General features: G+C 49.3%; 2 protein-coding genes across 3 annotated transcripts; both read left to right on the top strand.

The window, feature by feature from the left end:
* The first annotated feature begins 863 nt into the window (after positions 1–863).
* LOC114857150 (LHFPL tetraspan subfamily member 3 protein-like) lies at positions 864–13280 on the top strand. Its single transcript, XM_029153329.3, has 4 exons — positions 864–2099; positions 10174–10410; positions 11312–11340; positions 11548–13280. The coding sequence occupies exons 1-3, from the start codon at positions 1607–1609 to the stop codon at positions 11326–11328; spliced, it is 747 nt and encodes a 248-aa protein (XP_029009162.1). The 5' UTR covers positions 864–1606; the 3' UTR covers positions 11329–11340; positions 11548–13280.
* Positions 13281–13410: 130 nt separating this feature from the next.
* On the top strand, positions 13411–17773 carry si:dkey-29p10.4 (E3 ubiquitin/ISG15 ligase TRIM25). 2 transcript variants are annotated; one of them, XM_029153328.3, is made up of 8 exons: positions 13411–14226; positions 14872–15782; positions 15871–15966; positions 16092–16340; positions 16438–16460; positions 16635–16786; positions 16878–17092; positions 17188–17418. In XM_029153328.3, the coding sequence occupies exons 1-8, from the start codon at positions 13845–13847 to the stop codon at positions 17272–17274; spliced, it is 2115 nt and encodes a 704-aa protein (XP_029009161.1). In that variant the 5' UTR covers positions 13411–13844; the 3' UTR covers positions 17275–17418. The 2 variants fall into 2 exon arrangements, with proteins under 2 accessions (XP_029009161.1, XP_029009160.1); XM_029153327.3 differs by having other exon boundaries at positions 16878–17773.
* The last annotated feature ends 8151 nt before the right edge of the window (positions 17774–25924 follow it).

Genomic DNA, 25924 nt, shown 5'->3' with positions numbered 1-25924 from the left:
ACAAACATAAAATAATCTTTAGATCCAGACTGAAGGAGAACAGAACCCACAGTTCTTCAGCTTCCTGCCCGTGTGACCCAACAACTAGCTGCTGTTTCTCCCTCTACTTTTCTTATTTAGATCAGTTTCTGGTTGTTGGTCGAATCTGAAAATACTTACTTTAACAGTGTGTTACCAGTTGACATAATTACTGTAGGTTGTTGCAACAATTCTCTTCTTTCAGGCTACTGAGAACAGACTTTGGTCTCAGAGGGTTTAATAAAACATTAATAATGTCTCATCAACAATAGCTGGCACTACAGTAGATCAGATAATAATATAAACCGCGACATAACGTGTACACATTGTACTGAAGATGATTTTTTGAGGCTTAATGGAAGTGTTAAGTGCACTGTATGTTGACAGAGTGTCTTTGTGGTTGTTTGTTTGTTATGCTGCTTTTATTTCACACCCACTGTGAAGCCCAGTGTCCACACGTGTGAATCTTCGCACTTCCGGAGAAGCGGAGAAGTTTCTTGTTTGTTGTCATTGTGTTCAACAAAAGAACAAAGGGAATGAATAAGACTCGCTGCTGCTCCTGTCGTGCCACTGCCTCGTGTCCTTTATTCACACATTTACATACAGAACATGGCAGCATATGAAAACATGATGCACCATTTTAAATGACCTGATGTTCGGCCATAAAGAAGTGTTAGAGAGGTTGTCTGGTTTGTTACCCAGAAGTCCACAGGTGGAAGAAATAAAATGCAGCCTTTGGTTGTCGTCGCCTGTTTTCTGTTCAAACCAGGCCAAACGGAATTCCAAACTGAACGAACCTGCCGATTTTCCACCCGGTTTATTTAGCTCGTGCTCGTTTCAGGGCGTCATGTGCCGTTACATAACCTGGCAGCATCTGACGGAGCCCGCTGGCTGCGTGTCTTCAACGCGGCCGACGGCAGAAATGACTGCTTGGAAAAGGAAAACCGCGTGACGAGCGTCCGCGACACGCTGCATTGTATTCATTTTGTATGTGTTTAAAGGACGCCGAGGCATCTGCATGTTGACGCAGAATCACTGCGCACAGACGCGCATCAGCGGCTGCCGCCGCGTCTCCCGTCTGCGCCCCTCCCTCTCCGACTCGCAGCGTCACCCGCAGCCCACAAAGCCGCTCATCCGTCCGGAGACGGCTTTTCGCGTCGCCTGAACGGTTATTATCGGCCGTCATTGACGTGTCACCGGACGCGACGCGCTTCGTAATAAGCGGCCGCTCTTCATATTGGCGCTGGGAGGCAGACGCGCGCGTCCCCGGCCGCGAGTAGCCGCCCGCGTCGCCTGCACCAGCTGGAGGCTTCTCGAAGGGCACCGGAGAGCGAGCCGGTGCGGCGGCGATGTGCACTCCTGGCGGCTAGATGGAGCCTGTTCCCGCCGCTCGCTGACGTCTCCGCGGTGCCGCTCGCGTCCAGGGTTCCGACGCTCCGCTCCGGCTCCTCGCTCGGCACGTTGGGACGCGACGTCACGAGCTGATCGCGCCCGACAGATGCCGCCGCGTTGCAGTCGCGCAGTCGTAGGCTCCGCGCTCGGTCCGACTGGGGAGTGATGGTTCCGAAGCAAGCCGCTCGCGCGCTAAATGTTTAGTTCTCACCTCGCGCTCGGACGAACCGCAGCGTTCACTCAGTCTCCCGGTTTGCGTAAAATGATACCTGGATCTGCCGCATCAATGCTACCGTCTGCAGAAGCCGCGAAATTGTACCAGACTAATTACGTCCGCAACTCCCGTGTCATCGGACTCTTATGGGCCATCTTCACCATCCTGTTCGGTATCGTTAACGTGACCATCTTCTCTCAGCCCTATTGGATCGGAGATGGCGTGGACACGCCGCAGGCCGGATACTTCGGCCTGTTCCACTATTGCATCGGGGACGGACTCTCCAGAGAACTGGCCTGCCAGGGCAGCTTCACCGAGTTCTCCGCTATCCCCTCCGGTGCGTTCAAGGCCGCCTCCTTCTTCATCGGAATGTCCATGATGCTGGTCGTCACTTGCATCGGCTGCTTCAGCCTCTTCTTCCTGCTCAGCACCTCCACCGTGTACAAGATCTGCGGCTGGATGCAGGCGGCGTCAGGTGAGTGGCCTAGCTCTGAAGTTGCACGGGCAGTTGAATGTCTGTGTGAGAAAATGCACGAGCAGCACGGGTAAATAAACCAACACCGCAGGGATACACTGAAAACAGTTGCAAGGACATTTAAAATGAAAGGAAACGAATGAATCCACTACTGAAAGGTATTAGGGCTATTTTTTCCATTTGGGGACCCCAAAATAAACGAAATGTTTATTATTTTGCAAATGTATAAACTCATAAATAGTAAAATCATTTGGAATTTGACTGATCATCTAATAGGGTCAATTAATTTTCAGTTTAATGATAAGCAGATAGTGTCCAGGGCTCACTGTCTGTGCTGTCCATGGTGCTGAAGTGACATGACAGACATTCACAGGCCCAGTTAGTACATTTTAATGCCATAAGCATGAAACATAGATAAACATGACATGCTTTTTGTATAATACTCGTTTTACATACTTATTAACGTTCTTACAGCAGGTATTAATGTCTAACCTAAACTTACAACACACCCACATTTTTATGCAAATGTCATGTGGAATCCTACAGTCTGATCTGGACTGTGTGAGTGTTTGTGTGTCGAGTTGGGAGTGCAGAGGTTGGGCAGATGTTGCACAGGTCAGCTCCTCACCTGCCGGCAGCGTTTCGCAACTGTGGGCTCGTGTTGCTCAGCACGAGCGGAGTTCCTCCATCATCTGACACGAGTCCCGACGTTGAGGGGGATTATTGGGAGAAACGCCGGCTCTGCGCGTTCTGTTGGGCTGAATTAAGGGAGTGAGACGGTCTAATGAGGAGACCGGTGGGCTTTGTGCTTCTGCAGGAAGAGCTGAAAGATGAAGAGGAGAGACCCTGACCACAGCGAGCCGCCAGAGCGACGCCTAATGAGCGAGCCCGGCTGCTTAGCACTGTCAGACTCCATCACACTTAGCTGAAGGTTAAACTCACGCTGCCTTCACTTACCAGCCCTGTGGAGGACAGGTGGCCCACCAGCATCTTTAATGAGCTCCTTGCTGTCAGCTAATATTTTGACAGGGAGCTAAAACAAATCCCAGCGATGGCGGCGATAAATGGCCGCTCAGGATGTTTGCGTGCGCAGGCGGAAGCAGAGATTCAGAAGCACAGTGGCTGCGTTCATTTCATTATTGCTCCGTTTTCCTTCACCTGCGCTTTTTAATCTTTGTGAGGCATTTTGGCATCGCAGGGTCGCTGCGTCTCATGCCAGTGGAGCCAATGGGAACGGGAGCTGTTGGCCAGCGATGCTGAGGCTTGTTGTGTCCAAGGACGTGAAGGACACAGTCAGTATTCAGAGCAGTGCTCTCTGCTCCGTCTCTCCAGCAGCCGTTACCAGGCGCTGCTGCTGTCTGAGGGGCTGCAGCTCATGGATTACCATTTACTCTAGCATCAAAGCCACATTGACACACTTGGCCAAGTCTACATATAGTACTGTACTATACTGTCATGATACTCTGTGCCAGTCATGCAGCCCAGTAAATCCCCAGTAAGCCCTATTGGGTCTGAAGGTTGTGGATTAATACCTCTCCAGTCAAAAGCTACATCTGCTCTGAAGCCCAGGTAAAGTCCTAAATGTTTGATGTGAACGCAAGCTACTGGGATGCGTTAGACGTCCCAAAACGATAGCAACAGCCAAACGAGGACGAGAGCGAATTTCCCCCTTCATCCGTTCGGCCCTAAATAAACCGGTGCCCTTCTCTTCCTCTGCTCTACGCTCCAGAGCTGTTTCCATTTGCACTCAAGTGCACAGCATGCTGATGTGTACGCACACACACACACACACACACACACACACACACACACACGCACACACACACACGCACACACACACACGCACACACACACACACGCACACACACACGCACACACACGCACGTACGCACACATATACACACACACACGCACACACACGCACGTACGCACACACACACACACACACACACACACACACGCACGTACGCACACATACACACACACACACACAGTCGCGCCCTATATTTACTCTCTCTCATCCGGCACCTTTTTGCTCTCGTCACCACATTGCTCAGTTGTTACAGCGTGTGCTGTCCAGTTCTCTCTCCACTATCTGACGTCCTTCAGGGTTCTGCACACCAATTAACTAAGATGTCTGTGAGGTCAAAAATAATTACTTCACTGATTTATACCGTCTGCGTACTCTGGCGCGTCGGCTGCCAGGTTTTTCAGCATGTGATATTTCCTCTCAAACACAGACACGTGTCAGACGTGTGACTGAGCTTTGGAAGTCACTGTGGACTGAAGTCGGCCTATTTGGCCTGTTTTGCTCAGGCTCAGCTTTTTTTTTCACCTTCCACTTCATTAAATGTGTAAATGGGCCACGTGAGTAAATCTAATAGTTAGGAAAGTGAAGATCTGCTTTGGAATTCAGGAGAAACCTGCACCCCTGCTGCTTCTGGTTTGATGTCTTTGGTACTGTAGTGAAGCCCCCCCCCTCTTTTTCCATTTTAAACGACATAGTCACGCTTTCACCCGCCAGGCATCAGGAAGGCGGTAAACTGTGGGGAAGCAGCACCCATGACTGGAATTCCCTCGTCTTCCTCCTCATCCCCCTTGTCGTCCCCTTCGTCTTCCTCCTCATCCCTCTGGTCGTCCCCCCGTCGCCCCCCCCATCGCCCCCCTGGTCGTCCCCCTCCATTGTTCCCCTCGTCGTCCCCCTCATCGTCCCACTGGTCGTCCCCCTCATCTTCCCCTCATCGTCCCCCCGTCACCCCCCCCATCTTGCCCCTTCATCATCCCCCTCGGTCGCCCCCCTCATCGCCCCCCTCGTCTGTCTCGGCTCTCCCTCCGTTAGCCGCGTAGAGAGGCCTCCTCTGAAAGGGGCATGAAAGCGGAGGTGAGAGTGGCAGCGCTTGGCATGAGAGCGGCTGCTGCAGACGAGAGCTGCGTGCTCCAGCTCTCCAGCGTTAATGCAGCCATTCAGCGTTAGTGTGGATGCTGCTCAGAGTGAGTGAATGCTTGACTCTGGGACAGACTCGCTCTGTTGCTTCTGTCTGTTGATCCGCTGCCTCCGCGTGGGTCACGTCCTCGTAGGCCGTCATCTGCCCAGAGCTCGTAAACTACCAGAATCTAAACAACAGTAAATAAAAACAAACTTTGTTTGAACCAGTTGTATATTAATTTTAAGCATGTGCAGGTTTTTTGTCTGTCTGTTCATCTTCCATCCTCACAAACACCATCCACGGATATTTACCTTTACTAAATTCATTCACGTCCTGCTGATGGTGAAGAACAACAGACAGAATAAATTGGATTTAGTGTGTCTTTGATTTCTTACTGTGGACAAGTTGTTTTCAACACAACAGTGGGTTTTGACTCAACATTGAGGTAGTGGATGAATGCAGTGTGGGATCCAGACTCTAAATGTCAGACGAGTCACATTCATAAGTCGCTGCGTTCAGTGAGCCGGTGGCCCTGCAGAGGGTCAGCCATAGATTTGACAGAGCTAATCCCTCTGATATCATGAACGACCCGAGGCCAGAGCTGATGCTGTGGGACAGCAAGGACGCGGTGACCCGGTGTGTGTGAGCATGCACTCATGCAGTCACACACTGTGGAAGCACTCACATACCCTCTGGTTTCTACTCTGAGCTTTGGGGAGAGGTTACTTTACTGTGAATCTTTAAAATATGATGCATTGCATCTGAAATGTGATCTCAGCAGAACAGGAAGCTACTCCACCCACATCATCTGAGATACAACTGCTTTAATCACACATGATACGTGCCGTGCTGCATTATGAGCGCTTTTAGGAAATGTTTTGTTGCAAATACTTTGCATCTTAGCGTTCGACTTTACTTTAATGACACGTCTTCCAGCAGTTTATATGTAACACACACGATGCTTTGCATTCATTTGTGATACTTTCAGGCTGAGTTAGTTTTGCCCTTAAGCACTGTTTTGTTAGAAAAGGGTAGCTGCCGACAGCATTAAGGAAATATTGCATGTTTAATGATTCAAAGAAAGGCGTGTGCTCTTGTAACGCAGCAGCAGCAGCAGCAGCAGCAGCAGCAGCGATGACAGAGGCCCCGCTGCCGCTGACTCCGGATCGTGAGCGCGGTGCCTGAGGCGCGGCCGTCGCCCTCCGGCCTCTCGCTCAGCGTTTTCACAGAGACGTCGAGGGTCTCCTTTGATTCCCGCTGCCCTTGCCAGTCTTTATCCTCTCCGGAGGTACAGGCCGCATCTGGACCTGTTATGTAATCCCCTTCACGTCAGCCCGGCTCCCGCCTGCTCTGTCCACACACTCCACCCTCGGCCCCTGCGGCCTCCTGCTTCATGAGCATAAAACACAATAAAAGCCTCAGAATGTTTCAGGCCACTCAGCTCAACGTCAGAGCAGCGTCACAGCTGCTCTCTGTCCTTTCTGGGACCCTGACCCAGCGTCTTTTGGATTCCTCCATCATGTTAGAGGTCAGCGTGCCCCCTGCTGTGTGGCTGCAGTGTAATAAGCAGGTTGGAAGGTTTTGAGTGCGCAGGCTTGACGGATGCGTCGCGCCTGAGCCCGGGGACCGGACCGATGAGCAGCGGTGGTCGTCGGGCAGAACCCGCAGACGCTGATGGAGCCTGGTAGAGGATGCCTGCGAGCGTCCCGCTCCCTTCTAGCAGCTGCGGAGTTTTGCCAAGAATCTGAAACAGAAATAGATTTGGACTCTAGACAGCTCTTCTCAATAAGCCTCTTCTTCATCTTCCCAGGGAGATACAGTAGTTGGACTCGGTATTAAAAGTATATTTGCTCCACTTTCCACTTTATCCTCAAGACTTTAGAAACATATTTTACAGGCGAAACTCTTAATCCTGTCTATTTCTTTCTATATTTTCTATCAGCTCACCACTTTAGACACATCGTAACATGATGAGCATAACATAACGTGTTATAGCATTATGCCCATTAATGAGTTTCTTTCCCTTTCCACTTCATAAACCTGGACCATGAAGCACATTTCCACACTCCATTTAGTCCCAATATATGGATCATATTACTTAATTAGCTCTTTTATCTGGATGCAATTATTGCATTATATCATTGTTATGGTTATGGTTTGCCTTAATCGCCCAGTGAGACGAGGGAGTCGACGCGGCGCACACTTCATTAGATCTGGTTATGGCTGGATTAATCAGTTCTCATTTCACTATGCAGAGTTCAGACATGTGACACTGGAGGCTACGTTTGACCCACATTTTCTTCATTATGTTACCGGCTGCAGACCACATTTGGAAAGTCAACGGCACGCAATGCACGGATGAGCATCCAGCCCAGCGAGTGACGTCAGTGGAAAGCCAGCCCATTAAAACCTAGAGCCCAGTTCAAACTGCGGGCTGGTTCTCCACCCCCGGACGAGACGAATAACGCTGCTGTGTCGTTGAACACGAGGACTCACAGCGAGGCCAAACCCAGACAACCGGCTTGTTGCAGAGCCGGATCCATAGGCAGCGCGAGGCAGCACGTGCGCGTGTGTGCGCGTGTGTGTGCATAATTCAGCTTGTCACAGCTGTATTAATGGGGGGAGATAATGGGATCCACAAAGAACTGTGCGAATCCCTTTTCACGGCCGACTAGCTGCACTTACACATGTGCAGCGCGTCCTTCCATCTGTCGCCCACAGCGATCTGTGACACGACCACGCGCACGCAATCACACCGATAGCGTCAGGCGTCAACACATGGCTGTGATTGATCTTTGTCTACGCGCAAAATCCCGTCAAGCTGCCGCTTTGCGGGTCGCGCTCGACCACCGGTCACACGCACCACTTGCAAATGACACGCAGATTATGGGAGAAAATGGGATTTGATCGTCTCTTTGGGGGAAAACGCGCTCCTGACAAATCTGCTGGCGTCGCCGCGTTCTCCGCCGCCCGCGTGCGCTCCCAGACTCTCCCGTGGCGCCGCGCGCGCTTACGTAACAGCGGGACGAACGGGACGACGCATAGAGGCGCGTGCGAGCGTAACGGGCCCAAACGAGCGAACGCTGGGAAAAGCTGCGCCGCGGGGCGCCGGCGCGTGGAAGCCGGCGCGGCACCTCTCTCTCTCTCTCTCTCTCTCTCTCTCTCTCTCTCTCTGTATCGCCGTATCTTCACAGCAGAAAAACGGAGGACGCCACCACCAGTAAACGTGGCAGACAGCTGGGCTTCGTCACGCGCGCGACGGGCTGGAGCGCGTCATCGATTGTCTTCTAATCATCAAAGGCTTTGTTTGTTTGCAGCCAAAGCAATTCCTTTTATAATCATATTAAGCAGATAAGCAGTAAATCCTGTCAGCGGACACTTTGGCCCCGGTGACTATTTGCCATTGTTAATTACTTAAACAATTCTAATCTTTTAATTAAAGTCACTGACCATTGGTTTCCCGCTGATTGACTCACGCATTAGTAAATAATGAATGGCTCCAACAGGCGCACACGGACCCGCTGATGCTCCGCGTCTCCCTTTATTCTGCGTCCGTCCCCTCGCTGCGCTTTAATAAAGCCTCTCCTTATGTAAGTGGACCGCGTGCACTCCCGGATTAGTCGGCTCCGGGCCCGGGCTTTCTGTTGCAGCGCAGCCCTGCTCTCTGCACACGCTCCGCGTGGAAACCACGGCGGCATATGTGGCACCCTCTGCTGATCTAATCCCTCGTAGATCTTCATGGGCCGGGACGTTATCGCGCCTGCAGCGCCGGATCTCTGTCATCCGCCCTGTTCCCGTCCCCAGGCCTCCACCTGCTGCTCCGGAGCTCTGTGATCCTCCTCCCTCTCCTCCCGGGTCGCACTGTAAAATTTATGATGGTGTTGAATGGAGCCACGGGCATCAAGGAGACACCCAGAAGGATCTGGAGAGGCTTTTGTTGGCTTTGTAGCAGCAGCACAGCGAGGAAGAGAGCGGAGTAACGTACTAACTCACAGGGAATGGGATGCCGTTTGTTCTTTCATGGCCCCCGTCGCACTTCAGTGAATGTTGTCACTTAAATCCCCCTGGCGTACAGCTAATTTCTACAGCCAGGAAGAGAAGAAGAAATCACACTGGTGGAAAACTCCCTTCAAACTTCTACCGTTTGTCTTTTCTCGGAGCTACTGCAAATAATAGTTTCTTTGACTCAGCAGGATCAGGTGTGACTCGTTGAGTAGGTGGTGAGTCTGAGCTCTGAGTCCAGAAGCGGGCGGTTCGGCCCTGTTCGCGTCGCCTGCGGCGGCTGAAGTGGACCCCTCCGGTGTCGGCGGGTCGCGCTTCACGCTTCAGGCCCGGCAGCACAATCATGCGCTGGACTCTGGAGGATGTTGGACGAGCTGCGATGCTGCGCTGTGAACAACACTTGTCGCGGCGAGGCTCCACCACAGGCCCACGGACGAGTGGAGTCTGGTTTGAGTGAGAAGCGTTGGCCACTTGGTCCGGCGGCGGAGAACGGGAAGCCGATGGAAAACACAAACACAAACACTTGATTTATGCCGCGTGCCTTCTTACTCGTGTAGTGTTTAAGTAGTAATGAAGGACAGTTAAAGGGCATCCAATACCTGAACCACTGAGGGCGTGAGGATCTGCAGTGACAGCACTTCATAGTAAAGACTGCAGTACGTGCAATTGTATTTGAGTTTGTCTAAACATGACAGAAAATTATAGCAGGTGACACAAATAGGTTTGTGTTTTAAACGTGTGCCAGTAAAAGCAGCTAACGGACAAACAGCAGTGAGGGAAGCGCTTCCTCCGGGGATGAAGAGAGGGGAGTTATTATTAATGCACTGCACTCCTGATACTTGTGCAGTCAGCTTATTTTCCCGGTCTTGCGCTGTTCTGCTGCAGCTCCACCTCAGAGAACAACCTCATCCAACAGAAGATGAGGGAGATGAGGGAGATTCTAGCCCTTTGGGCTAAATCTGAGAGCAAGGAGTGGGTATTTAAAATCCAATACTGTTCTGCAGCGACATCATCTCAGACCACGTTCAAACTCAAGATGAGAAAGGTTTAAACTTTTGGCCATGAACTGAGAATTAGGACAAATAACAGCATCAGGGAGGACGCAGGACACTTTTCCCCCGTGACCTCTTCCTCCTCCGTCTCAGGCGTCTGTCTGGTGCTGGGCTGCATGATCTACCCCGACGGCTGGGACAGCGACGAGGTGCGGCGGATGTGCGGCGAGCAGACGGACAAGTACAGCCTGGGCGCGTGCTCGGTGCGCTGGGCCTACATCCTGGCCATCATGGGCATCCTGGACGCCCTCATCCTCTCCTTCCTGGCCTTCGTCCTGGGGAACCGGCAGGACGGCCTCATGTCCGAGGAGCTGCTGGCGGAAAGCAAGGGTGAGAGCGTCCGGTCCGATAGCAGTGGGTTTTACCGAGCAGCTGTGGGGACGCTAGCTGGCTAGCTGCTAACCTGCATCAGTGTGTTCAATGCACGACCCTAAAACAAATGCACGTGATCAATAGTCATAGGCTTAGAATAAATGAAGACTCATTACATTTTGCTTTAAGAATAGACTTTATGGTATGTTTATTCTGAATCTACTGGAGGAATTCACATTCATGAAGGTGAAGCGAGGCTTTTAGCTTCATAAACACGTTACACACGTGGTTTTGATTACAAATTAAAGCCAAAGCTGTGATGTATGATGATGATGGCAACTACTATATAACCAAAAATACAGGGTATTTATTAATAGGCTGTGGCTTATCTTTGTAGCCAAACTCTGTTCAGACTCTCCTGTCTCAATGACGTTTATAGTTGAATGCAAACAACCGGTTCTTCAGCTTTTTGTCTCTTTCACATGCACAAACCAGGTGAGAAATAAAGTCAAATCTCCAGTGTCTTAACGTGGTTCTATTAGTATTAGTGCATCAACTGAGCTGGTGCTGTGATGCAGTCTGGGTTTGCTCACTGCGAAGATAATGACCTTCACACGATCAATGAGAGAGAGAGAGAGAGAGAGAGACTGATCACAGGTGATCAGTAAATGTGATAATCAGCAGCTTCGCCGGTCAATCACTGGCCTGAAGGCGCCTCTGTCATTCATGAACACCAGCTCCAGCTCCATTTAGCTCAGCCCTGCTGCCATCTGCTGGTGGGTCTCCACAGCACAGGCAGCCACTGTGAAGGACGCATGCATCTGGCAGTGTGTGAACGCAGCAGTCTATTAATAGCCTGACCTTGATAACTGTGTAGCAGCACTGTTATATATTTTCCCTGTGATTCTGTTGTTTGCAGAGGGAGGCAATGCCTAATGAAACGTGTAGGTAAGTCAGCACCAAGCACACCACAGGATGCTCTGTATGCTGGACATGTTGATCTATGTAAGCCATCATGCACAAGGGTGGAGCATCACAATAAATGCAATGTAACGGAGCAATTCTGGGCATCTTTAGGAATAAAAAGCCTGAAATGTTGGAGTAGAATCTTTTGGTATCGTAGCCATCAAATAAATGGTGCTGTCTTTGCCTCAGGTTCCTGAATTTCCACGTGTCCATTTTCACAAAGTCCCCGTCCCTCAACATCAGCTTCCAGGATGGAGACAGCCCCTGTCCACGGAGGAGAGGAGTGTTATTGAACCAGCCAGCCTGCCTTGCTCATTGACCTGCCAGAGTAACCTGCCCTTCGAGTCCCTCCATCCTGCTCGGAGCCCCCTCCTCATAGCCAGCACTTAGATGGAGCCCAGAGCTAACGTTCTAATCTCACTGCATCGACCACGGCACGGGCAGAGACTGTTACTCCATTCAGACGACGAATACGGACTCCTAACTACCTATCGAGAAGGTACAGGGTCGACATACACCTGCAGTACGAGCACAGACGCCACAACACCCATACGCGCAGACACGCGGGCCCTGTGCGCCGCATTCAACACACGAGCAAACTGTAATTACCAGTATTAACCTATGTTAACACTTAGCTGTGCGTGTCACTGTCAGAATGTGCGTCACGTTTTATTTGTGCAAAGAAGAAACCGCTTATTTTCAGAAAATACCTGGCTGCTGTAAATCTGTCGTGTTTCATTTGTAAAGTTTGACAAAGAAATGAATGTTTTAGTTTTGTCTCTGGCTCAAGCACCTCTTTGTTCCTCTTCATTTACTAAAAAAAAGATATTTAAGACTATTTTATAAGAACATCATCATCCAGAAAAGATTTAAACAACTTGCATTAAAACATGTGTACAGTCAGTATTAAATCATGGTCTAGGATGTTTTAGGAATTTTAATACAGTCGCAAGAAAAATGAATGACACTGTTTTTAACTTCCTGGTTTTCCACATATATTGGTGAATATATATATATATATATATATATATATATATATATATATATATATATATATGTCAGCAGACACTACTGTATTTCTACTGACCTTGATTTTTGTTCCAATAAATAATAGCAAGCTACTCCAGTCTGGAGGCAGCAAAGCAGTAAACCAACATTAAACATCACGCTTTGTATTAGTTCACTTCAAACCTTATGACACCGATGAAGCTCCATCTCATTTCATGAACCAATTTATGCCGAAAATCCAAAAGTTGCAAACAGGTGTTTCCGTTTCCCTCCATCCAACGCCCTGCTAGCTAACTTTGCACAGCGCTTCGGTTTGAGCAGGAGTCTCTCGTGGTCGGTGGCGTCTACACTGTGATGGAGCTATTGGGCCTGTCTGCTGCAGGACTTGTAGCGGCTGCGTGACTCCTGTGTGTGTGAGAGGTCGGTGGATGGGATGCGTTCGAGTGAGTGTGAGTGCATGCACGTAGACGAGTGCCAGCGCGGGTTTACCAATATGCCAGTCTCACACACACAAACTGGTCCCAACGTGTAGTTCATCCTGTCTGTTCGGTTTTTGTCCCTGGCTTTCTCTCTCTCTCTCTCTCTCTCTCTCTCTCTCTCTCTCTCTCTCTCTCTCTCTCTCTCTCTTTCTCTCTCTCTCTCGCTCTCTCTCTCTGACTCCCTCTGTTATCTTGGGACATACAGGGTAACATAATGAAGTGGCAGTATCATATGAAGAGGTTGGTGTGGCTGAGGATGGAACTCAGTCATGATGAATTAGCAGGGCCTGTCCCAGCCTCACCTGTGGATATGTTTCTGTGTAAATAGATAATCTATAGATAGCAAACAATTAGCGAATATGAAGAAGGAGAACAAGAGCAATTCAAGAGATTCCTTTAAGAATATATCACTTAATAAAGGTTTTCACTGTAAAATATGCTGTGTTTGTTCTTCATTTTGACAAGAGGTAGACAAAAGCTACAGTATAAATGGATCATACTGAATGAGTCTACAAGGTTTCATCTGATCTCAGACAGACTCCATTTGTTGAATGGTTGTACTACCAGATAACGACATTTTCACATTCACACACGTGACAAGCGTTCACTTTATAATTCCAAAAGAAATCCAGGGTTAACAAGAAGACAAGAGACAAAAAATATGATTATGAAAGATTAACCCCTCGTTCACAGGTCACATTAGGCTTCTAAATGCAGGTCACATGTCTGCACCACAAAAGAATGTGATGAGGAGGGGGAATGGAACAAAACGACTTCTCAACACTCTGCATTGTTCTCATCTGGAGCTTTAAAGCAAAATAATAAGACTTTGTTGGAGGCAAATCAGAGGCATCTGGTGACAGATACATAGTTTCAGGTTCAGTCAGTGTTTGTTATAGATGACACATAACATATTAACATTAAAAAATAAACGAGACACAATTGATATTGACAGACGCTGTAAAAATATAAAAGAATAAATGTGCTACTTGTGTAATAATGGTATTTACTACTTGCGTGGAATGCGCCTTTAAGAACAGACCCGGGCAGAGGAAGCGCAATTCAAACATTTGGCCCCGCCCCGCAGCTCTGTCAGCGGACAAACAGAAAGCAAACAGCGGCCGAACCAACATGGGGCAGTCGCTGGAAACTCCGACCAGATGTCCGCTGTGCAGCGAGCTCACCCTGGAGCCCGTCACTCTCAAGTGCAACCACCGGTTCTGTCGACGCTGCATCGGTGACTTGTGGAGCGTTCACCCGAACGGCCCGTACCACTGCCCCGAGTGGAGGTGTAAAACGGTGTACCAGACCCCGCCGTTTGACGACAGCTCCATCCGGCCGCCCGCCTCCGGTGGTCGGAACCAGGCGTCCAGCTCCGCAGGTACTGCGGCTCCTGTAGCCTGACACCTAAACCCAGCCGGACGCTGGGTTTGGTACCGGACGGGCTGTGGCTGGCAGCCCATGCTAATGCTAGCTAGCTAAGCTAACAGCCCGTGTAGCTCGTACTGTAACTAAACTAATGCTAGCTAGCGTTAGTTCCCCTCCACTCGGGTACAGAAACGGGCACTTATATAAGTGTTGCAAGTAATTATTCCGATTTATTTACTGATGGCGATTTGTTTAATTAGCTCAAACATAAAGGAGCTTTAGCTAACATTAAAGTCGCCACCTGAGCTTGGTGCCCAGCTCTGGGATTAAAGGAAACCCCGTTTATTGGTTGACGCATTGCTAGCGGAAATGCTGGGTCCGTGGACACATTGATCGTGTCGTCCTCACCTTAGACGGTGGCGGTTGTGTAAGTGAATGTTTTGTAATGCTGTTTGTTTGCAGTGTAGGGGATTTTGTGCTCTCTGATCAGATGGTCAGTGAGGGTGGCTGAAGTCTAGTTAGTTTGTGCATGTAGACTTAACTCGTGTTATTATATATAATATGTTGTAACTGATGCCCAGTTGCTCATTAGTTGTTTTGATCCTGTCATTAAAGTGAACCTTCCTCTGACCACTTTTGTTTATCTGCTACTTCATAGCCACATCCACAAACAGCGAACAAACGTTCCTGGACTCGCTATTAAGGAGGCCTTCGCTCACCCGTCACCTCCTCGGGAAGCGAAAGGCGAGCGCACCTGCGCCGGAGCAGCCTGACAGAAAGCGGTCGACTGTGGCTTCCCCCCAGGCGCCGTCTGATCACACCGACACTCCCGCTCCGTCAGCTGCTTCGGAGTCATCGGAGAAAGCCGCGGATGCTGAACCTAGACAACCTGAGGACGGTCATGGCAAATCTACCAGCAAGGCAGCGTCTGCAAGAGACACGCAGCAAGAGCTCTCAGTCCAGCAGAACAAGCCTAAATCAGAGGACGTCATCACATTGGGTGACTCTGACAGCTCCAGCGAGGTGGATATATGTGATGCACCGCCTCCTGCAACCCCAGGGAAAGACACACAAGCGATTGGAATGAAATCTGTCTCACCTGCCAACTCTAATTCCTTTCCTGGCGTCTCAACTCCAGGGACAGATGAACCTCTCTCACGTGATTTCAGCAGGACACCTCTGATATTCCCCAAGCATCCTACTGCTCCCTCAGGTTCCTCAAGTCACCTTGGCGTCTTCTCCAGATCAGGCAGCAAAAACGCCTGCTCTGTGCCTTGTCATTATTGCCCTAAATCTCGGTGTCAACATGCGGTGAAGAGTTGTCTGGTTTGCGGCGCTTCCATGTGTGCAGAGCACCTGCGTCCCCATTTGGACTCCCCAGTCTTTCAGAATCACACCCTTGTTCCTCCCATGGAGGACATTTCTCTGTGGAGGTGTCAAGAGCACCAGGAGATCAACCGGATCTACTGTCGTCAGTGTGGCGTGTGTGTGTGCACGGTGTGCACCGTCATCGGCTCCCATCGTGACCATGTCTGCATCAGTGTTAGGGATGCAGAGAGGGAGCTCAGGGTACGTGATGAACCATATACAGATTCAACGGATCGTCATCAAAAAATCTACAAAATATACTTTATGTTCTGTTTCTGTTGGTTTGAAGGGGAACCTGAAAGAAGAGATCAAGCAACTGCAGGACACAGAACAGCAAGTGAAGAATAGACTGAATGAACTCACAGAGAAGAAGGAGACATTCACGGTAAGAGTTTGCTTCTGTCTGCATTCATCGCTCGCCTTGAATCCAAAGTTACGACCTGTGTTTATTGTTAGTGTGAATGGAGTTGTTTCACAGTACGTGACTGGGTTTACATTGTGTTCGCCCAGGTGGTTTTAACGGAGGCTCAGAAGGGTGTGCAGCAGCAGTACGGAGCTATCAGGGAGGCCCTGGAGAAGGAGGAGCAAAGTGCACTTCAGTGCGTGAAGAAGGAGGAGACGCGTGTTCTGGGGGCACTAGAGGAGAAACTCGGCCATCTCCGCAGCGCCCTTCAGTCTGTCCAGCAAGGCCTTCACACCTTAGAGGAGCTGGCCGATACCAAGGGAGACAAATGCGTTCAGGACCAGGCTTTCATCATGGTGAGGAGGAGAACAGCTCTTTGTGCCTGGTTTTGTGTTTTGTTGGCTTATGAAACCTAATAAAAGCAATTCTTCTTTCTTCCTTCTCCAATGACAGGAGTACAGTAAGATTGCCCAGTTGTAAGTTGAGCTTCTTCCTACTTGTATGAAATGCTGCAGATTTTCATAATCTTATTTGGTCCTGTTGAATTAGCTTAATTAATTTAGCACGTTTCACTGTGCAACAATGTCATATATGTGACTTTTAGGATTGCTGTGGTAAAATAGGCTGAAGGCTTTATGCTTATTTTAAAGAACTAGTAACATGGAGGGCTGTGTGGACCGGTTTGAGGCTCCAGAGGAGGTGGACCAGGCCCGGCTGAAGTGTTTGCAAAGCTGGACTGAGAAACGTCTGGACACGGTCGTCACCGTGGCCGACCAAGACAGAGACCTCTACAGGCTGCAGTGTGAGACTGTTGTTGTTGTTTGACTTTCCACTTGACTCATAAAGCGCCATCATCCGTTATTGTCTTTTATAAATGAATTTCCTGTGCACAGATGGAACCATCCCCCTCATGGATGCAGACACTGCCCACCCCAAGCTGCAGCTGTCTGATAACAACAGGAAGGTTGCATACGTCGAGGCCCAGCAGGCCTACGCCGAGCACGGGGCCCGCTTCAGCTGCTTCCCACAGGTCCTGGCTGCACGCGCCCTGCAGGGGGGCCGCTGGTACTGGGAGGTGAACGTGTCCATGGACGACGGCCGCTGGAAGGTGGGGCTGTGTGAGGGTCAGATAGCGAGGAAGGGCCAAAAAGACAACTCTCGTCTGGGATTTAACAGTTACTCCTGGTGCCTGGCCTGCGACAGGAAGAAGGTGGAGGCTCTGCACAACAAGGTGTGTGTTCCTGTGGACGCGGACGGGCTGCAGCGGGTCGGCGTGTTCCTGGACTTTGAAGAGGGGCTCTTGTCGTTCTTTAGTGTGACACCAGGGGGCAGTCTGGCTTTAATGCATACTTACAAGCACAGGTTTACTGAGCCACTGTACCCAGCACTGTCTGTGTCTAAAACACAGCTGGTCGTCTGTGATCTCTTCCAGTCGTGAACACTGAATTTTATGTTTTCTTAAAGCGGACAAGCTCAGTGCCTTTTATTTACATACAATACATGATAATGTATAATACAATATAATGTAGTTCTCTGGTAAAGTAGTTCTGTCATAATCTACACACTGTAAACTTTAGGAAGCAAGAAACCTTTTTAAATGTGATCACTCACAACTGGAGTCAAATCACTTTGACAAATTTTAATATAAGAATTTTAATTATAAATTTTTGTAATTGCAACAAAACAACTGGGAAATTTTAGCATTTAAGCATTTCTGTGAATGTTTGTTTGAAACTGTCTTTTTCTAATTGCAGAAATAAAAAGTCAGCATTTCTTAAGCAAAGAAAAACCTGCATCATCCCTGGCTTTGATACTTTGCCTGCGTTGATACAAACATGGGTGTGCGCGTGTGTGTGTGTGTTTGTGGGTGGCATGTTTCCTCTCAGCAGGTGACGGTTGCTGTGCTAACTTTGAACCCTCGCTGCCCCCACAGCGTGTGTGAGCTTTACTGTCAACAAACCGCCTTTGGCTCGCGCTCCTCGCGGCGCCGCAGATCGCTACTGTTGCAGAATTCTGCTCCTCTGCTGCAGCTCTGCCTCATTTCTCCTGACTGGACGCGTGTGTGCTTGACGCCATTGAGAAGGAAGTGGTGTTTACACGAAGTCCTTCTGGAGGACTGCGCCCACATAAGCATGTGCTGCGCTTGTGGACAGCTGGCCATGGATCACGCTTGATCCAAACATGATGGCTGATTGTCTCCAAAGACTTTGAAATAAATGTAACTGGAGAGGACTCAATGAAACACTTGAGCTGGTACGAGAGGATTAGAGCGTCATAAATGCAATTCCTCCTTTCATAGTTTCATGTGCCCTCTCTGAAATGCTTCCCATTCTGATGCTTTTATGCCTCATTGTTTCAGACCCTTGGGGCTCCATGCAGGTACATTAGGCAACTATGTGAAGGATTTCACACTCGCAGCCTGATCTAAAGACAGCAGCCTGGAACCCTCTATGGGCTTCGCCGTCTTTCTCTTTACCAGCTGGAACGTGAGAGACGCGTCTGAGTGGGAGAGCGAGGAGAGACGGGAGAACGGGGCTTTAATGGTCATGATAATTAAATTCTCTCCTTGTCCATGCAGTGCTCCCTCAAACTCAGCCAGGCTCTTATGCTTCTCCAGACCTGTTAGCGTTACTGTAAATGGGATGATCTGAGGCCTGATACCATGTTGAACTGTGTCAGCTACGGCTTCTCTGTCCATTTTATGCAAAGAATCAAGTCTTTATTACAATAATAATAGGACAACGGTGTAGACGGCTAGTTACTCAGTAGATGAAACCTTATGTTGCAGATTAAAATAGTAACAGGAGACATAATTACATGTTGATTTATTGTAATTTGCCACTTCTTTTCCCAGGTGCTCTCTAAAGTAAATGAACAAAAATCCCATCCCGACTGGGGGCAGAAAGCGAGTCAGAAGAAGCTGCTGTTTGTTTTTATTGAACACTTCATTAAAAGGAATCTGCTCATGTAGTTGCTGAAGAAAGTTTTACATTAATGTCGTGTGTTTATGAAATAAATAAGTGGTAATTAGCAGAGTAAGTGGGTCAAAGTGAGTCTCGTTGGCAGAATTTTCCCTCTAAGTGCTCTCTGAGAGGTCGCCTGCTTTTACCTCAGAGGACAGAACAGCATAAAATTACCAGTCACAGACTTTCAAGCAGATGGACCTTCCTCTTTAACTGTCTTCTAAATGTCACAAAGTGTCACGTCTGCCTTTTTCATCTACATCGCTCCAGCATGTGACGGAGGCTGGTTCACACTCGTGTCTTTCTCTGGTGAGGTAATAGTGACTGGCAGCGCAGATTGCTGTTGATCCTGGGCTGGGAACGGTAGACAATTAAGTTTGCTCTCTGCTGTGGGAAAATAGCTTCTGAGTCAGTCTTTATCTGACTGCGAGATCAGGAAAACCCGGTGTTTAGAGGCGCAGCAAGTCATTTCAGGATGTGAAACGCAGCCAAGCAGCGAGTCCTGAACAGTCTGCAGCCTGTGCGTATGGTGTATTACGTCTCACGCGTCATTTCAAAGAGCATCGCAATTTCTGAAAGTGATCCAGTAGCTGCTGCTGATGATAATCTGGTATGAAATGTGCAGGTTGGCAGCGTGGTTATGATTCCAGTGAGGCACGGAGCAGTAGCTGCTTTTATTCCAGTCTGAGGGTCGCTCTGTCTGAATAGTAAGAGGTGTTTTTAAAGAACGTCAGGAGAATGATGGAATGCAGAGAACACAATCTAAGACCTTCTGACTTCACAAAGCATAGAAATAGACGATGATGACTTTTCCAATGGAGCCTCTAATTAAGAAGAGAAGCGTTCCCCCTGGGAGCGCTCTGCGGACGAGCGGGTAAACAAGGCCTGGAACCCGAGCTCTCCAGTAATTGGACGTCTGCTAATTTGGGTTCCTGCTCGTTAGAAGGCACTTTCTCATTAGCGAATGACAGGACGCGTTCCTTCAGAAAGGGCAGGAATTAGCTCACACGCTGCCCACTTTGCCGGCTTGTCGTCAGGCGGCGGAGGTGTGAGCGCCGACGAGCAGCGGACGCTACTCGGCAGCTGGTGCCGAGCGGCGCTCTTTATTGATACGCTACCTGTACTGTATATATACGCTAGCTGTAATTCACCGCGGGGTGTTTTCACAAGCATCCAACGACCTGGAAGCAGCAGCCCGCGTGTATAAATGCCCTCCGTGAGGCCTGTGGGCACCGCCTCTTCACACTACTGCCGTGCCCCGTGGCCATGTCTCCCGTTGGCATGACGACGGTGGCTGAGCTCAGGTGTCTCACGCGGCCGACCCAGTCACCTGCCAGGCCTGGCACGGTCCTCGGAAACCTGAGAGCGGGGACAGGACGGGCACCTGCTCCCCTCCTTCGCCTCCTTCGCCGCTCCCCGGGCAAATCGCTCCACTTCCACCCACGAGGCCTCCAGACTTGGGCTGAAATGACAGGACGGGGTTTTAGAGCTCCCGTGCGTCTGCGCGACTCGTGCGGTTGGCGCGTATTGTGTAAACAGACATTTCCTAAATGCTTTCGCTCCGTGTGGAGGCTCCAGCGCGCCCGCTGCCTGAGCGTCTGCTGCTGAGTTTATGCACTCCAATGCTAGATGATTACATCTTTCAGTGTCAATCTGTCCATCGCGCGCTGTTATTTTGCGGCGCTGCCCTTCAACCATTAACGTGTCAGCACATTGCGATTAGGAGGAAATGGCAGCAGCATCTATTTCAAACGCTGTGTTGTCAGCTTTGGTGCCTGCCTGTCTCTGCCTCCTCCTCGTCCTCCTCCTCCAGCTCCCAGACTCATTTGTCATCTCTTAGACTATCTGCAGTGCCCGGAGCATTATTTATGCCTCCGTCTGCCCCGCCGACCCATTCTCCTGCCCCTTTGCACAAAGGTCAGGTCCGAGGTCGGCGGCGGACGGCGCCGCCGGGGTCGAGACGCGAGGACATCAGAGGGAGAGTCGTCCTGTACTGTTCTATACGTCTAATGGTGGAACACACACTGAGGCATCAACTAGTCAACGTTAACACGTTCTATTTCAGCGCTTTCATCCTATAGAATAAACGATAGCGTCAGTATTTATTCATTTATTCATAATGAGCGTCTGTGGACTCAGTAGAAATGACAGCAGACCGCGATTTCATCTTCTAAAGGCTTCTTTATCATCTGCTTTTTAAATATTGTGTTTACTCCCACAGGGTAACAGAGACACAAGCAGCTCCCTCATTAAAGAGTCCACCAGTTTCACACCATCTGTGCTGCTTTCTTGATGCTCCGGCTCGTTTTCTGGTCCTTCTTCGGGGACTCCCTCGTGCCGTTAGTGGGATTTAGTGAAAGTGTGTGTGCAGAGATGAACTGCGGCCGCTCTGCGCTCTGATCGTCCTGAACCTCCGCTTTCCGAACCGTTCTGGAGGCTGCTGCGCTGCCGAGAGCTGCTCCTGTGTGGAAGTAAAGCTGACCGTTCAAGGTTCTGACCCGTGGACTGTGGCCCGGGTCGCCTTCACAGCGGGGCCTGTCTGACCGTGTGAATTACCTGAAGCCACAGACAGCAAAGCGACAATTAACCCCCACTGAGGTTCTACTGGTTCTACGCCATCAGAATGTCACGCAGGAGCTCTTGACCCCCGGGCTCGGGCTCCGGCACCGGCTGCTATGAGGCAGGAAGCGTGTGGCATTTCCATTGTGACTGAGAGATAAAGCGCCCGGGCCTGAGACCATCAGCGCCGCGCGGCGCAATCAGGCCTTTTGGTGTGAAAGCACTGCATGCACAATGTAATCACCCCACCTTTCACTTCCTCCTGCTTTCCTTGCCTTCTTTCAGCTGTCTGGGATGTTTTTCTACCAGCTGCGGGTTTTCATGCTAATTGGTGCGGTGCCATTTGAGCTCGTAGATGGAAATATTGTGCCGGAGCGGTGACGTTTTTACGTCCAGAGCCGCAAATCCTGATTGTATGGGCTGATTTTATTGTCTTTGTAATCACTTGGCTGCTAATTGCGACAGTTGCTATTTAGCATAACGTAGCACGTAGCATGTTGTTTATCTGCTTCCGTTTTTGGCATCTTATGAAGTCCCACAGCTCGCTCGCTCGCTTTGTCTCTCTCTCTCTCTCTTTTGTCGCCTCTCTGGTGGCTTCAATGATTTATTCACATCTCAAATGTAGTCTCGTGGTGAAATTTGAATAACGTCTGGGCCCCTGGGGCGTCTGGCTTGTCGCACCTGAACACACTCGGAACCCCTCACGCTTATGTCTGTCTATCATCCATGTCCTTATTTCACCTCAGCGGGTTTAAACTTTACCCTGATGAACTCAAAGAGACCCAGACTCTAAACCAGCGAGGCTCCTGTTTAAATATTGTAGTTCTGCAGATGCATGGGAAAAGTTCTTTCAGGCTACTTCGTGTAAAGATCAGTGTGTAGGTGGCTTCACAGCGCATTAGGTTTCAAAATAATACCCTTCACGAAGCACTCACCAGAAACAACACTCACCTCAACAGGCTAATGCTGAAAGTGAGCCTGCAGTGAAGAATAGCTGTGTAGGTGCAAACAGATAGGTTTTAGCTAAACAATCAAACCAAAGGATGGGAAAAGCGTCCGAGACTCTGTTATTTCTAGTATTTCATGCGACGGGTGGGAGACGCTGGCCGACCTTGCGGCTGCTCGAGGGCAGAGGCTTCAGGAGTCAGCGTGCGCGTTGTCTTTCCTTCCATCGCATCGATGCAGCAGGAGGCGGCGCAGGTCGATGCGCCTTTCACTTTCACCGCAACCTTCCACGAGCGGAGCCTCTGCTGGTTTGGACGCGTCCTCCCGCTCCTGTTTGTCCGGCACCTGTGGGCCCGTGGGCTGTTTGCTGAGGCGTGGGCCCTGACACCCACTTGCTGCCTCGACTCTAATCTCTCAGCTTTAAATCCTGCTCTTTTATCATTGGCAGCGAGCTGGAGTCTCCTCTAATCTATTTTTCACATTCCTCCGTACACACTCATCTCCCTGTGGGCTCCAGTTCAAGCTGTTTCTCAATGGCTGAATCCCATTATATGAATATACCCAGTTACAAGGTTACTAGGTGTTCTGCGAGATTTCAAAGACCGTGACTCACTGTTGTTGGATGTGATATATTGACAACGCTAATAGCTCCATCATCGTGCTGCATTAAAGACCAGCAGCTCTTGTAATTTGATTCCCACCTGACATTTTCTCACGAGCTGTTTTTCTCGTTGAACTGTATAAATTAGCTGCCACTGAAATTTATTATGCAGCAACTAATCTGTGGCATTTTCATCTAATTTTTGAGGGATCTTGCGGAGGCCAGAGACAAAAGCAGGAGGGACGACGCCGCTGGAGTGTGATGAGATGAGCAACCGTATCTCTATTGAGCCCCGGCTCAGCGTCTGAGAGCGTTTGGGTGCCGAGATCATCGTTCCATGGAAACGTGATCAGGATGAAGCTCAGAAGGAAAACACATTAGTAGCATTTCCTGTTGCAGTAAAAAACAGCACTGAGGCTAAACAACGTTTGAAACACTGTATGGTTGAATCGCCAGTCGCGCTGCTGTTGCTCATCACCGTATCCTGGGCTCCAATGCTCGGCCTATGACGCTGTCTAAACAGACTAAGTGCTGTGACGCGTCCTGCTGCACTTTACAACAACCACATTTAACTCTGCAGGTTCGTGGAGAGACAGGAAAACAAAGTGTCCTAATGAAATATTCAGAGCGCGTTCAGTTTTGGCGCATGCTGCTGTCTCACGCCCGAGCCATCAGCTGAGAGGATGCACCTCTTGCAGGACATTTCATTTCATTATGACTTGTCTCATAATGAAACGTCGTGGAGATGGCGATCGTAGCTCAGTGTAGGAAGCTCGTGATGCGGCATGAAAGGGATTAATCACGCGCGGATCTATTGGTTGAAACACTCCTGGAGCTTTGTTTGTGCATCCAGGTTGCTGAGGCCACAGTCAACACCTCACTTCGTTTAACGTGCGCCTTAATTAGAATGAATGTGTTTTTAATTAGGTTATTAGCATTTCTTTTATCTGAGACCTGCTGACACCTCATATTAGAGCTTTCTTCCCCCTATATGCTTTTCATTCCTTCAGTAGCACCCCTGGGACGCCGTTCAGCATTTCATCATATAAAATCTCCTTTTTAATCATCGGAGCCGGTGTCAAAGCCGTGAGGTACAAATGCCACCGGGTCTGCATTAATCCAAAGTTTGGGTAATAATTTCCCCCTGCTATGGGCTAATAAAAGCCAGCTTCTCAAATTAGCTGTTGGCTGGATCGAAGAGAAAATTTAATTATACATGAAAGAAGGGGAACCATTGTTTCCATAAGAAGCCGGGCTTAGGTGCTAAATGTTTGGCCGGATCCCACATGCTGTGCAGCAGAAACACAGTCTGCCAACACACCTTTACATCAAAAGCCTGTTTCCACTGCTTTAAACTTGAAACAGTGAATATGCCCAATTATGCAGAGTTCTACAAACATGTTGTTCCCGATTGTGCCTTTTTGTGAATCAGTGGTATCTGAAATATCCTTAATCCTGATTGTTAGGGATTGGTGGGCTGTCTAATTCCTTCCGTGGCTGAAAACAGGAAAATAATGATTAATCTGCAAGGAAAGGATGAACCAGGGAAATGATTAACTGGACGTGCATTTGTGCCGCCTGGCGAAGGCCGGGTCAATACGTCTGCACGCGGGCTGAGCAGGGAGAGCGGAGCTGTTGCTCAAAGCACATTTTAACTAACACTTGACCTTTGCTTTCTTCCACTTTTGAGCAACCACCGGAGCTGAGCCTCGTGGGAGAGAGAGAGAGAGAGAGAGAGAGAGACTCCATGACGAACTTGGGCAGCAGCACTTTAGCTTTTGCATAGTTTCTCCTAATGTGAAGTAACTGTGAACTTGCAAATCTTACAGAGCAGCTTCACCAACTATAACAACTATGACGCACAGCTGGCTGTCACGCTCCCTTCCCCCCTCGTCTTCCTCTACAAAACCATATCCCAGCCACAAAGCCAGAGTGGCCACGATAACAGCTGCTCCGCCGTCACAGTTAACGGTAACGAGCCATATTGGACAATGTTTCTTCGGGGTGACTAACGTCGTCTCCGTGGGCTGGAAAGGTCAGAAATCCACTCTCCTCGTCTCATTGTGCAGGGTTTGTTCACACATCCTTTCACCTGTCATGATTGTATTGGTTGATTCTTGCTCTTTTCCAGGAAGTGCCTGTCCTCATCGATTTCCTACAGTCTTCCTGTTGTGATGATTGCTCTCGGCTTTCTGTGCTCGCTGGCAACAAGCTTAAATAATCCATTCTCTAAAATTAAGTAAATCCCATCCTACCTCTGGGCAAGGCAGGATTAAGAGGATGAGATTTTACTCCTAAGTAATTTTATTAACATATAGGCAACAACATCCTGGAAGTGACCTTTACTGAGGAGGATGTCTGGAAGTGAGCTGATAACAACACTTGTGTGGTCAAGGTCCACTGAGTTGTGTAGTAGCTGATAATCTTCAGCTTCACAATCAGCGCTACCGGATGAAGCTGTTCCTGGATTACAGAATGTATTTTTTAGTTTTTTGTTTTAATGAAATACAGTTTTTGTATCTTTGTATCAGACATTATTTTTGTTGATTCCAAAGCTGAAAAACGGTGCTTTAGGGTTCACTGTTCAATTTTACTCCTTTAGTTTGCACTATTTTCGTTCTAAATGAGGACGTCTGGCCAAAATGCAAGAAAGCAAGATTTGTGTTATTAAACCCAGTTAGTTGCTGCTTGTTGGGGGCGGCAGAAGAATGGCTTGACAGGTTTGAGTGTGAGTGAAGACAAAGCTCACATGCCTCCCACATACCAGCCCCATTCCTCAGAGCCCGTGTTCTCTCAGTCATTGCTCAAATCGCACGCGGAACACGAGCACGTTCCCCTGTCTGCGCGCTAAAAATGGGACGCATTGAAAATT

The sequence above is a fragment of the Betta splendens genome, chromosome 6, assembly GCF_900634795.4.
Source record: "Betta splendens chromosome 6, fBetSpl5.4, whole genome shotgun sequence".
In the NCBI taxonomy this organism is placed as follows: domain Eukaryota; kingdom Metazoa; phylum Chordata; class Actinopteri; order Anabantiformes; family Osphronemidae; genus Betta; species Betta splendens.
Note: the sequence above shows the minus strand (reverse complement) of the source record. Positions and strands in the feature narration are given on the sequence as shown.